Consider the following 14,980-nt stretch of genomic DNA (forward strand, 5'->3'; position numbering starts at 1 on the left):
GAATCCGTGAATGTGAGGAAGGAGAGAAGAGTGAATAAGAGGGGAACCATTTTACAGAACAAGGTTCTTAAGGAACAGGTCAAATTAATTTCACTAGTGTTTGCAGTGTTATTTTTCCAGTAGAATGTGTGTTTCTCCTCCTCAGGGTGGGGGCAAGAAACTTCAAATTCGATATACCACTAATCCAAGTAGAAGTAACATTGGCTTCTTTCCAAATCACCCTGAGAAGACCAGCTGATTAAGTTTGTAATAGACTTGCATTTAGCAAAGTCTTCATCAATGCTGTATTTTTCTGCTACAGAAGGTGATTGTGCTTCTTTAAAAGGCTGAATCTCTTAATCTCCACTACTTTTTGTGATAGATATTAGTAAATTTATATTTCTTGAGACCAAGTTCAGTTTTGTTATTAAAAATGTAACCAGGGGTGCCTGGGTGGCTCAAATGGCTAAGGGCATCTGACCCTTGATTTCCACTCAGGCCATCATCTCAGGATCCTGGGATTGAGCCCTGCAAAGTTGGGCTTCGCACGCTTATTGGGGAGCCTGCTTGAGGATTCTTTCCCTTTTCCTCTGCCCCTATCCTTACTGGTGCGCATGAGCTATCTATCTATCTATCTATCTATCTATCTATAAATAAATAAATAAATAAATAAATAAATAAATAAATCTTTTTAAGTAACCAAAGAAAGCTCCAGATTTTGAAATTTTGATTATTTTTTATTTCTATGTATTTTTATTTCTAAAGGAGTAGATGTACAAATCAGGCATTTAGTTGTCCTTATGTAATCAATTAAAATGGCTGATTTCCAATTGCTTTGTAACTATCAAAACTAAGAAAGGCAAGAAGAATCTGCATAAAGTGGTGCACAATATATGTTAGGTGTTATACAGGACTTTTACTCCCATTTTAAACTTTACAAAAAGCTTTTATGGTAAATAGCTGAGAAGAGTGAAACTCAAAGATACTTGCCCTAGGAGGTAGAGAAGTTATTTGAATTCAAGTCTCTTAGAGCTCAAACCTCCTCATTTTCACTATAACAACATATGCTACCCATGGATCTTGCTACTTAAATCTTAACAGAAGTTGTTCACATGCTTAAAATTCTTCCTAACTCTACTCAGCTCCTTCATTCCATTAATAACAGCATAGCAAACACGAAATCTTTTTATGGCAAATCTGTTCCATGGCCATCTTCTCTTTAACATCTTCATCCATGTCACCAAAAGGTCAAACATTCTTTTTTTAAAAAAGTCATCACTGTTTTTAGCTCCTTTAAGTTCTTAAGTGCCTTCTAGCAATCTCCATTTTAGTGCATTAACATGAACTCTCACATATCACATCTGAATTTCAAGGTGCCATCCATCTCAGGCCCTTTTGCAATCCAATACAAATGAAGTATATTGTCAGGATGTGCATTTCTCCCCGTAGGCTCAGCTCAGAATGGTGGGGTACCATCTTTGTGCTTACTAAGTACAAAGAACACCGGGATTTCCTTTGACTCAAATAAAAATGAAGGTAGAGCATTCGGACCAAAGGCACATGCCCATCAAATTGGAACAATTTTGGTTAGAATTGCAAATATGTAGAGCAACCAGCAAACATTTGCTGAGTGACTATCATGTGCCAAGTACTGCAATACACTGAACTCGGCTTTTTATATTTCCTGGTACTCGTTTTTATAAAGCAGTTCCCATATCTTAGGCAGTAGTCTAGGTACTGAAAATCATAAGCATCATAAAAAATCATGGAAAGAGTTGACCTCCGTTTTAACTGGTCTCACATTGTTCTGTAAGACCCTATGACAAAGACTCTGAATTAGATTAGAGTACCTATATTTAAAACTTAGAGGAAGAGCTGATGTGCAAAGCATCTTAATCTTTCCTGACAGAAATACAATGACCATCATAATGAATAGATATTGCCAGTCTAGAGTTGCTGTCAATATGGGGCATTATGCCCAGGGCAATTAAATTTGCCTGTTTTTTATTACTGAGACCAAATGCTTGGCCTGGGTTCCTGCAGAAAATAAATAATTTCATTACATGTGATTCACCTTTGAGTAACCCACCATGCTGATGAAGGCTCAAACTGAAAATTTACACTTATTACAGAAATAATCCATTTGGCAACATCTATTGGGTCTCCTTATGTTCAGCATATGAAGATTTAAACATGCAAAATACAGTCTTCATGTTGAAGAAATGTACCTCTTAATTTTCCTAAAAATGTCTTTCAATTAAAAATATATATATATAGTTGCTTTCTGTCTGTTTGTTTTTTTAATAAGAAAATAAAATGAATTGTGATGACTGGCAACAAGTTATTCCAAAGACATGAAGAGCATGGATCCTGGAGTCAGGGCAGAAGGAACTCTGAAATGTGGTCTGACAGGTACTACCTATGTGCCCTGGCACCAGTTTCTCCTCATGCCCCATGGTATAGAATCAATACAGTAATAGCTCTCACCTTATAAGGTTGTATTGGGCTAGGATAAAGAACTTCCTGACATATTTCCTAAACCATTGTAAGTACTTAATAAATTACATCTATTCATTTTTATTTATGATACACATTTTGGGCTAAATTGAGCCTTTTGATGTGCCATTATATACATTCTTCACCCAAAAATGTGGTGAATTCACAATACGCCCTTCACCCCAAGTCTCTATTCCCTGGCCTAATGACTATGCATTCAGGTAAGTCCATCCTGTGCAGTTTGGAGCTTCCTTAACATGTCTATATATACAAATGAATACCAGAAAACTAAGTATCAATGGAATATATATTGCAAACATCAGAAAAAAGTCATTAGTTTCTGTTTTAATTATTATTCAAATTTTGAGTGGCCTTTAAAAAAATTGTTAAACAAATATTGATGGTGTGTTCACCAAGTCCCAGGCATTGCTCTGGGTGCCAACAAGAATCCTCATGACCACCCTGTTAGAAGTTGCTTGGCTTTGGAGTCAAACACACCCGGCTCAAATATTCGTCCTATCGCTTGTTTGTTTAGTGATGCTAGAAGAGGAATTTAAGCACTTTGAGTCTGTTTCTTAATCCATAAAATAGAGGGTTGGTAATACCTTTGAGGTTTGTTGAAAGGGTTAGTCTGTGTCAAGTGCTAAGCATAGTGTTGGTACATACGAGGTACTCAGTGAACTAGAGTGACCTTCCCCTCACTCTTAGTGATTACAGAGGGGGAAACTGGGATTATCCCTCCAAATCTCATGCCCTGTGAGGACATAAATCTTACATTAAAAATAACACAGCACCTTTTAGATTCTCTAAGTTTTGCTGCAAGTGACAGCCACTAATAGATCAAATTGGGGTTTGATCCCAAATCTTTGGATTCCAAATTCCATGCATTCTTATCCTTTCCACTATGTTTCCCTTGTGTTTCTGGGAGGCAGTGTCTTCGGGCTTCTGGGGAGATACCTGAAGGAATGATTTGTGTTCCTCTATGACCTGTGTTTTACATACTGACCCAAAACAGCTGTCACTGCCACTTCTCCTCATGCTCCTTTTTCTTCCAGACTGCTAGGTCAATCTACAGCCAGCTTTGTGCCCAGGCCTTGCCTTGTCCAAGCTCTGCTCAAAAGTATTGTTTCAGGAGAGGTGGGAAGTAGAAGAATCAAGTATCCCCTAGGAAGATGATCTCCAAAAGTAGTGCCTTTTCAACAATTTCATAGGTGTTGTGTTTATATGAGGATTTGAACACAATGAAAAGCTATCCATAAAAGGAAAGTAAGCAAGATTGGGAAATGAGTAAAGAAGGTAATCAAAAAGTCATGCCTTCAGATTCACAGATTAACAATCAAATACACAGAACATGCCTCCCTCACCCTGGCAGGTGCACTATCCCCCAGTGTTGGAACCTGGCTTTGTCCTTGGCTCCTCTCTATTGTACCCAGCCCAGATGTCTCCCCAGCTCAGCCCTTTACATTAGCTCAGGTGGAAAACCAGTAGCTGTCAACATGTCAAAGGACAACGATCATTCTATGTTTGGTCTCTCTTTGTTGTACTACCAGCTAGCAGTGGAGTGACAGGAATTCTGGACAAGAACAGAAAAGAGGATCATTGGCAAGACTCTCCTCTTATACTCCTATCTGGCAGGGCAACATCTGTGGTTAAGACCAGCAGTGTCTCCTGTGTGGCTGGTCCTTAGCTCCTGTCTAGAGGATTTTCATACCTTGATTTCTCCTTTTCTTAACTCAGTTCAAGGGATCCCTGGGTGGCTCAGCGGTTTAGCGCCTGCCTTTGGCCCAGGGTGCGATCCTGGAGTCCCGGGATCGAGTCCCACGTCGGGCTCCCGGCATGGAGCCTGCTTCTCCCTCCTCTTGTGTCTCTGCCTCTCTCTCTATGTCTATCATAAATAAATAAATAAATCATTAAAAAAAATAAATAAACTCAGTTCAAGGACTGTTACCTCAACTTGTTCATGCATAGAATCAGTCTTCATTTTTAGGGAGAAAAATATTTCAAGTAGGATTTAAAAAAAATAAAACAGAAGACATAAAACCAACCAAGCAAAAAAAAACCTGTAGGTTCTTTTGAGTATCAGATTTTGATGTTGACCTAATATAATATAGAGTGCAAAGTTTTCTTTTTAGAAGACCCCTCTGAACAATTCTGCTTTCAGTGTAACACTTAAAGGCTCAAATTCAGAATTTAGTATTTGTTAATTGAATTCCTGTAGAACAGTTTTACTCAGGATAAAATAAAATGGATAATGATAATTTTTTCAGCTGTACTGTTTCTTTATCTGCAGAATTGTATACTCTTAAAGCCAGGAAGTTCTAAGGTATCTTGATTTTTTTTTTAGGTTATCTTGGGGAAATTTCAGAGAAAAACACTAGTAAACACAATTTATGTTTTAAATTTAAAAGATTGTTTTAAGTTTTAAAAAAAGACTCAAACTTTCTGGACCTGTCATAAGAAATATATTTTACAAATGAAAAATTTTTTAAAGAAATATATTTTACTTATGGGTATACATTTTATTTATCCATTTATCTCTTCCTGGAGAATGATTTCATTAATTTATTTTTAATTTTTGAAGTACAGTTAACATACAATGTTATGTTAGTTTTAGGTGCGCAACTTAGTGATTTGACAACTCCATATATTATTCAGTGTTTACCACAGTAAGTGAAGCTACCATCTGTCACCATGAGAACTATTTCATTTTAAGGGGAATTTTATTCAGAAATGATTGTAAACTAAATGATCGGGCATACTTTTATAGGTTTAATCGCATATATATAATAAGTGGAGCCTGAAGACTTTTGAAGAAATCTGACATTTATTCATAGAAGTCTGAGTGTGAGAAGAAGTGCTATATATTCAGAAGCTCATGAGATGGTACTGGGCCTGACCTATAGATTCAGGGTTCATCTACATACACATGGCAAGTGAAACCATGTGAGTACATGAAATTGCCCCAGGGAGAGGATGCAGAGGAACCTAGGACAAAGTCCTGGAGAATTTCAACATTTGGGGAGCAATAGAGAGGTAAAGGAGCCTCCAATTTCCTCCCTGATGGTGGTGATAATAGCACCTAACCTAGGCAAACCTCAGGCTCATAATAATTTGAGAAAAAAAACACCTCCTACTTTTTCACATAAATGAGACAACAGATGCAAAGCAACAGGTGCTTGGTCTATATGTAGGATCTCAGTAATAGTAACTAATAATATTGCAATGATGAAACTTCTTATTCTATATTTTGTGTGTGTGGTATCACCGTTGTCAATTTCTGTGCCCACTGCTTTATTTTATTATCTTGTAATATCATATCCAGGACTGCCTATTTTGAAATAAATGATCTTTCCCACTCTCTTAAAAAATCAGTCTATTTTTAATTTTTTTGTTGTTCCCAGACTTGACTAGATGCTCTCATAATACCAAAGGAAACTAAAAGAAATCTGAATTAGGTGGAAAGATGCTAGAGGTACAGGTCAGACTTCTTGTGTGGCTGACCCAAGGCTGTAGTTCTGGATGCGTACGGGAGGATGTTCTCACTTCCAGAACTTGGAAGAGAACCTTTCTAGCCCAAGATCATCAAGACAACAAAGTTCTTTCCTTTAATATCTCTATGTTTTTGATATTGACAAAGGAATAGTTACTTCATTTCTCAAAAATAAGTGATTTCTTTTCCCTCTCATTTTTGGGTAAAGAATAGTTGACAGATATTCAGGATCCAGCCTAAAAACAATTATACTATAGCGAGTGACTTTAAAATTCTTATGAAGTTCTGGAGTCAGAAGTGAAAAATCATTGGCTATAGTGTTTTTAAAGCTTGTTAGATTACCAGACATACTGTCTTTAACTTGTTATCCCTATATTATCTTTGACTATTATTACTCTTTAAAGAAATTTCTTCAAATATTTTCTAATGAACTCTCAGAAGTCATGACCACACCTGTACATTCACTTTTAACACAGTTGGTATGACTGTTTCTTCCTGGATCTTCTGAAGGATCTGTTAAGATATGAATAACATCTACATTTCTTTTTTTTATATAAATTTATTTTTTATTGGTGTTCAATTTGCCAACATATAGCATAACACCCAGTGCTTATCCCGTCAAGTGCCCACCACAGTGCCTGTCACCCAGTCACCCCCACCCCCTGCCCACCTCCCTTTCCACCACCCCTAGTTCATTTCACAGAGTTAGGAGTCTTTCATGTTCTGTCTCCCTTTCTGATATTTCCCACTCATTTTTTCTCCTTTCCCCTTTATTCCCTTTCACTATTTTTTTATATTCCCCAAATGAATGAGACCATATAATGTTTGTCCTTCTCCAATTGACTTACTTCACTCAGCATAATACCCTCCAGTTCCATCCATGTTGAAGCAAATGGTGGGTATTTGTCGTTTCTAATGGCTGAGTAATATTCCATTGTATACATAGACCACATCTTTATCCATTCATCTGTTGATGGACACCGAGGCTCCTTCCACAGTTTGGCTATTGTGGACATTGCTGCTAGAAACATCGGGGTGCAGGTGTCCCAGCGTTTCATTGCATCTGTATCTTTGGGGTAAATCCCCAGCAGTGCAATTGCTGAGTCGTAGGGCAGATCTATTTTTAACTCTTTGAGGAACCTCCACACAGTTTTCCAGAGTGGCTGCACCAGTTCACATTCCCACCAACAGTACAGGAGGGTTCCCCTTTCTCCACATCTTCTCCAACATTTGTGGTTTCCTGCTTTGTTAATTTTCCCCATTCTCACTGGTGTGAGGTGGGATCTCATTGTGGTTTTGATTTGTATTTCCCTGATGGCAAGTGATGCGGCGCATTTCCTCATGTGCTTGTTGGCCATGTCGATGTCTTCCTCTGTGAGATTTCTGTTCATGTCTTTTGCCCATTTCATGATTGGATTGTTTGGTTCTTTGCTGTTGAGCTTAAGAAGTTCTTTATAGGTCTTGGAAACTAGCCTTTTATCTGATACGTCATTTGCAAATATCTTCTCCCATTCTGTAGGTTGTCTTTGAGTTTTGTTGACAGTATCTTTTGCTTTGCAAAAGCTTCTTATCTTGATGAAGTCCCAATGGTTCATTTTTGCTTTTGTTTCTCTTGCCTTCATGGATGTATCTTGCAAGAAGTTACTGTGGCCAAGTTCCAAAAGGTTGTTGCCTGTGTTCTCCTCTAGGATTTTGATGGAATCTTGTCTCACATTAAGATCTTTCATCCATTTTGAATTTATCTTTGTGTATGGTGCAAGAGAGTGGTCATTCTTCTGTATGTAGATGTCCAATTTTCCCAGCACCATTTATTGAAGAGACTGGAAAAAAGAAAAAAAAAAAACTACATTTCATAGCTTTGCTTTAGTCTTTCAAAGTTATCTTCGTAATTCCTTAAATTTCTGATATCTTTTGACTTTTCAAGGGGTAAAAATGTTTCCAATATTTTATTTTATTCCACAATTTGATTAGTTCTGTTTTTCTGGAATGTCACATCCTTGGTATATTACTATATATATATATATATATATGTGTGTGTGTGTATATATATATATATATATATATATATATATTCCATATATAGGAATGTATTCTAGGTACAGGAAATATAACTTTCTGTGAAACTAAAATTACAGATTGGCATAGCATTTTTTCATCACTTATTATTGACTGGTTTGTTATAGACTGAGAGATTGAAGCACAAAGAGATATAACTTGTATTAAGCTACATACTTAAAAATGATGCTGGAGGTAACCTGGGTGGTGCAGTAGATTAAGCGTCTGACTCTTGATTTCAGCTCAGGTCATGATCTCAAGTGAGATCAAGCCCTACATAGAGTGTAGAGTCTGCTTGTCCCTCTCCCTCAGGCCCTCATCCCACACTCCCATGTGCTCTCTCTCCCTCTCTTGTTCTTTCTCTTTCTGTATCTAAAACAAATAAATAAAATCTTTTTTACAGATGATACTAGAAATGGACAATTCATGATGTTCTTGAGCTAGTTCATATTGGCTGTTGTACAAATTTGGTGATCAAAAACAGGACAGAGCTTATGGAAAACTACTATTGCCTGTTCTGTTACTAATTTAATACAATAATTACTGGAATTTATGTGTATTTTCTGATCTATTAGGTAGAGCATACAATCTATTATCTCATAGTCAAATTACAGAAAATGAAATTATTTGGAAACTTAAGATAATAATAGTATTTATTTTATAGTCTTATAAGAATCAGTAGCGATTGGTAAAATACAGCATTCCTTGTGACCCCAAACCTGAATTAAAAGCATGGAGAAGCCAATTAAGAGACCTGAACTCAAAGAACATTATGAGAAGAAAATGATTGTCGCTATGATATTTTGTCCCTATGAGGGATTAAGGCAATTAGAAGGAAGAAGGAAGAAAGTTTTTAACAATTAAAATTGAAAATGAATAGGGATAAGGTGTTCCTAGATATTATGAGTGGGTTGTTGTAAATGTCAATTAATTTACCTATAAAGAAATGTAAAGAATAATGAAGAAGAGCTTAATGTGGGAAGAAATGTTTTTTAAAAACAAACATTGACATTATAAGGACCTAGGCATCTTAAATGGAATGACCATTAAATGCAAAATTAGACTGAACAGAGGCATTTGGGGGATTTTATATGAGTAGCATCCTAAGAGTCAGATAATGAATGACTCATGTAACCTGAGTGGTTTGGGCTGACTCACATGTTTTGGAAGAAGGTGTCATCAAATTCCTGATATTGTCATGTTTTTCCCTTTGTTCCACCTGTTAGTGCCAAACAAATCCTGAAATTCAGGGACTTTTTCAGCTTCAATTTGCCAGAAAGACTTTCCAAACTACCAATAACAAGTCTAAGGTTTTGTTTTGTTTTGTTTTGTTTTGTTTTGTTTTAAGACTTATTTATTTATTTGAGAGAGAGATTGCACAAGCAGGGAAGGGGCAGAGGAAGAGAGAGAATCTCAGGTAGACTCTCTGGTGAGCATGGAGCCCAATGCAGGGCTCGATGCAGGGCTCAGTCTCACAATCCTGAGATCATGACCTGAGCCTAAATCTAGAGTTAGACACTTACCCAATTGAGCCACCCATGTGCTCCAATAAGTCTAAGGTCTTGAAATATAGAGGCATTTAGTATATCTGAATAATACTAAGAAACACTAGCCATGTATGTAACTATGGAACATGGAGGAGATAGGAATCCCAGACTGAGCCTTCACAGAATAGGAATGGAAGAATCAAGACTGAGCTTGGTTTGTCCAAAATAGAAGATAAACATCTGTCGAAAATACTAATAAGTCATATGCACGTGCACACACAGACACATACATACAAATGAAGAAATTTTCATTGCTTTTTGAATGTTCAAATTTAACTGGTGTTTTGCAACTAAAAATATCATTCCTTTGAATGTTGCTAGGGATATTCAAATAGAAAATAGATTTCCTTGACCCTTTGTTGTTTTCCCACAGGATTGAAAAAACGTACAAGGAAGGCCTTTGGAATACGGAAGAAAGAAAAGGACACTGATTCGACGTACGTACTTTGGGAGGGCCCAACTGCTCAGCTGCAGTGGAGGGACCACATGTGGCCATGTGGAAATGCAGATCTAGTGTGGTCAGCTGCACTTCAGAATAAAGAGCCTATTAAACTCTTTATTTGGCTAGAATCCCTGAAAGAAAGTTAGAAAATGGGAAAATTCACAGTTCTGTGGACACAGGTGAAATCAAAGAGAGCTACCTTTATTTCTCACCGTTAGCTTTTCATTCTGTACCCTTTTATTATGCATAAATTTTTGCACAAGACCCAAACACTGCTCTGTGTCCTTGTCCTCCAAGAACTTATAAATCATGGGATAAAATATCTACCATACCAAAGAAATATCCTTCATATAACAAAATGAGATAACAGTTGAAATGCCTTGTATGGTACCTTCTACTTAGTAAATGCTCAGTAAATGGCAAGTGGATGCTAGTCTTATTACTAAGACAAATTAATATGTGGTGAGTTCCTTATAAGCAATTAAAAATGAAATTTTATGGAAAATTGAGGATGGTTAAACTCATGTTTGGGCAGATGATCAGTAAAATCTCAGAGAGGGAGGAGCCTTGAGTTTGGACTTGGAGAAAATGAAGACATGCATCTCGTGCAAAAGGACCAACAAAGCCAAAGCAGAGAGGTAGAAAAGTCAAGTAGGTATTCAGGACAAGATAACTAGGGCAGTTTGTCTACCTGATGGCTACAGGTAAAGGTGGTAATGGTGGGCAAGGCTAGAAAGGACATTAGGGCCAGATAGAAAGGCTTTAATTTAAGGGCCAGGCTTTAATTTAAGGTGTCTGGTCTTCTTTTCTAAGGCACTGGGCAATCTTGAAGCCTTGAAGGCTTTAAAACCAGACAGGGTAAGGAGTTTTGTAAGGGGAGGAAGCTATTTTTTGTCTAGATCTCACATGTTAAAAATCTGTTCTTATCTTTTCTTTATACTTTTCTTTTGGTAGATCATTATTTCATGGAAATCACATTTACTCTAGTCTTGCAAATTTTTCAAAATGATTGAATTAGGAATGTATTTCTGAGAATTATGTAATCTCCATTAGTTCTTAAGAAATTGCCATTGTCTAAAAATGAACCAGCCAGAATAGGTGATGGTACATTCACCAGAGTCAGAAGACTGGGACTTTGTTCCAGCACGGCCAATAGCTCCTCGGCCTTCGGAATAAATTTTACTTTCCTGGGCCTCAGTTTATACAAGATGGAATCTGATTCCTGTAAAGGGCCACTGTACCAGTTCATCTGTCAGTGACATCTGTTGTCACCTACAGCATGCCACGTCTTGTGTGGGACACTACCGTAGCATCTTAACCATCTCTTCTTAGCTTCTTATCATTTGTGCACCCCAGATTAAGTACATGTTAGCAAATTAGCCATTGACTAGTTCTACCAGTAATGACGGTCAAAGAACAGGCTGTTTATTGTAAACCTTGGCTTTTCATGAACCCCTGCTCTCTAATTGGGTCATACATCATTCTTGCAAAAGGCTGGGAAGATGTTCCAGCAATTTGCTGTCCCTTCAGCTTTAGGTAATGCTTCTGTTCGGCTGCAATCATTGAAAGCTTGTTGATGCAAACTGTTTTCAGGACTGTCGCAAATCTGTGAGGGTTGCCAGGCAACCTGCTACAGTTAGCCAGCCAGCTCCAACTATAACTGATTGTACCTCCTTAAATAGAGAGGGGGCTTAGGACCAGAGCTTCCTGATTTGATCATCATTCCAGTGGCCAATAGAGAAAAAGAGAGAGCTGCTGCTAAGTGACAGGCCCTGGACAGGGTATTTTCTATGTACCGATATCCTTTTTAATCCTCATGGTGATTCAATAAGGTCAGAAGTAATATCTCAATTTTAGAGAAGAGAAATCAGTGCCAAAAGGGATTAAGTAACTCTCTGAAGGCTATCTGGAAAATAAGACTTAGAGCCAGGATTCTAGTCCAGAATCAAATGCCCATTCTTTATCATCCAGAAGAAAAAGACTAGATGGGCAACATTATAATCAAGACCATAATCAGAGGAAGGAAGGGGCAGTGGTTGCAATAGGTTACTGACACTTCTTAAAATAGAGACAAAGTGTCCATGGTAGATGACTAGCTTTAAGAGAGGTCAGTAAATATTATGGTCTGCTGTTAAAAAGAAAAAAAAAGATTTATTTTTAAAAATATATAAAACTTCATAAGAGGGGGTTAGGAAATGAATTGAAAATACATTCAAGAGTCTGAGACTGTTAATATCATTCTATTCCTTGTCCTAGATCAGACTGTATAATAATTTTATTCTAGATTACATTTCATGAATATTTACTATATTCTTCTATTAATTCACTGAATCCTTTAATAGACCTATGGGGGATATGCCAATTTCATGACTATTTAGTAAATGAGGAAACCGAGACACTAGGGGTAAAACAACTCGCCCAAGGTGATGCAGTTAGGAATCTAAGCTGATTGAATCCAGGCAGTCTGGTACTACAGCTGGTGATCTTCACTGCCATGCTTACTGCTGCCATACTAGGAAGCACCAGCCTCATTCCATCAATGGTTAAGACAAAGGCAGAATAAAACGCAATGCTTTGATGTATAATTACAGTGCTTCTGATTAAAATTTTGAAATGCCATCCCTATAGCTGAAAAATGCATAGAGTCAAGTGGCCTCTCATTTAGATCCCCTATTGATATACTCTTGTACTTGGACCACTAGTGGGCAACACCACAGCCAGGCCTTTCTCCAGAGCCTGTCTTTTCCACATCTATGACTTGCTGCCCACAAAGACATATCCACAAGGATAAGTGCCTTTGAATATATCCTACCCCAAAGTTGATACAATGACCTCTCTCAATTTCTTTCAAACAAGTTTACTATCCTAGTAAGAAATGCTCCTTGTTTTGTGTGTGGTGTAGAGATCTGAAAAGGGCAAGTTGTTTTTGATGAGTGTGGATCAATGCCTTTTCTCTGTACTTTCTGTCCATTCTGGGCTTATTATGGCCATAATGACCCATTGGATTTACTTGCCTGTCTCATTCTTTTTATGAGGAGCATATCTTCATTACTTCTATCCCCTGATTCTAGCCTAGTATCTGGCCCATCAGAAGCACTCAATGTTTGTTCAATGAATTCTAACTTTTATCAACTTTTATGTTCCTACCCTTCTATTTTAGGTAGAAATTTCTTTGAACCAGCTCATTCCCATAGCCAGGTTCAAAGACCCTAAGATTTCTGTCAACTCCTATGGGTCTTTTACTATCTGGGTCCTATCTGCTTCTAGCCCATGTATCACTGATTCACCTCTGCATCCATCTACATGGACACAGAACTGGTTGTGAAAAATGATGTACTCCTACCAAGCATTTTGTAATCCAAATGGAATATCTTGCTAAATTTGAAAGGCATGTTAGTGAGAAACGGGAGTCACATCTTGGAGCCCAGAAGATGTGCCACCAACTCTCTGCATCTCTCTCTTCCCCTTTTCCTCCCTCTCTCTCCTCTGCCCCACTCTATGAATCAGTAAGGAATGTTGTTACATTCTTCTAAAGAATGGTCCCACCTTCTAAAGAACAGTTCCAACCACAGCAAACTCCACAAAACTTCCTAGTCCACTTCAAGCACCTATTAAGTTTTTCTTCCAAACAATGCAAGTCTTCATCTAAGCATAATTCTGGTCCCCACGTTAATAGAATGACATTTTTTCTAGCTCCTTACAGAGTGAACTAAAATCGGAAGTTCTAAAGTTACAGTGACTAGCCTCTCGCTTCTCCCTTACTCTAGCTCCTTCATTTCAGTTTTCCAGAGAAACAGTGATATTACTTGCTGTGAAGTCTAAAATGACTGCAAGTGGTCAGTTTTGTGTTCTCAGTGAGGAGACATAATGAACGAGGGGGGAAAATCATAACAAATGAACATTCTAAAATACTATGTGTCAGGAACTAATTGTAAATTCTTTATACCTTCTCTTATTTAAACAATCTCAGAGAGATTAAGTACTGTATTCAAGGTCACAGAACTAATAAGTGGTGGAGGCTGAACACCCAGATTTATCCTACACTAGAACCCTTACTTTTTGGCACTACAGCACAGTGTCACCAGGAATTAATTATCCTGGACTTCAATCAGCAGAACGAGCCATTTAGCAAACATTGTCCTCCATTTCCTGCTCTCCTCTAATCAAAGGTACAGTAAGTATAGAAATAGGGAAGAAAATACAGATTCTCAAAGTAAATAGAAAAACACCATAGGCGCTCCTTTCTAGAGGGGAAAATTCAAGACCACTCACAGGGGAGAAGATGAGAGAGGACAAGTCAGTTCACATTCCTTGTGGTAGTTTAATGGAGCCCGCTGAGTAAGATAGACTCTTAATAAACTACCCTCTCAAAAGTGGAACAAGGCACTGCACTAGCAACCTGTGCTTTTTGGACACCAGCTTTTAATGAGAATCTGCTTTCCCACCCACCCTCACTCCCCCACCCCTGACAGACACACATCCCACAATCAAATATCATTCAACCAATTCATTTTGATTGAGTTTGCATTAGCCAGGTTCACTGGGGTGGGAATGCAGGAAAGGGGGAGAGGTGGTTTGTGAATCTTAATCGTTGTGCGTTAGTCTATGTAGCAAGAATGATTCCTTTCCTAATAGCTACCAATTTCTTTTTGTTACAGAGGTTCACCAGATAGAGATGGAATTGTAAGTATTTAAATGACCATTTTCAGTAGATTTGCACTTCAATATACACTATGTTTAAATTTCTTAAAGCCCCCCCTTTTTTTTTCTTGTAGGGAAAAAATAGCCTAAATGACTTTTCAGACCTCTCACTGCTATAATTTTCTGTAGTAATGGCATGGGACATACAAATGCAGTCTTGGTCAAGTTAAACTTATTTATTGCATTCACCTAAAATCCTGCCCCAGAGTAGGCAAGCAAACCTCATCAATATGGTGGGTCAAAAGCCAGACAGTTCCTGCAGGGGCTGCT

The 14,980-nt window shown here is 37.7% G+C and overlaps 1 protein-coding gene across 27 annotated transcripts in view; it reads left to right on the forward strand.

The window, feature by feature from the left end:
• Positions 1–14,980, forward strand: part of SGIP1 (SH3GL interacting endocytic adaptor 1) — a 204,969-nt gene that overhangs the window by 73,723 nt on the left and 116,266 nt on the right. For all 27 annotated transcript variants that reach the window (XM_072820660.1, XM_072820659.1, XM_072820664.1 and 24 more), the window contains 2 exons: positions 9,941–10,004; positions 14,668–14,692. In XM_072820660.1, the coding sequence (XP_072676761.1) occupies positions 9,941–10,004; positions 14,668–14,692 (89 nt within the window). The remainder of the gene's footprint in view (positions 1–9,940; positions 10,005–14,667; positions 14,693–14,980) is intronic.

Source organism: Canis lupus, chromosome 3 (assembly GCF_048164855.1).
Source record: "Canis lupus baileyi chromosome 3, mCanLup2.hap1, whole genome shotgun sequence".
In the NCBI taxonomy this organism is placed as follows: Eukaryota; Metazoa; Chordata; class Mammalia; order Carnivora; family Canidae; genus Canis; species Canis lupus.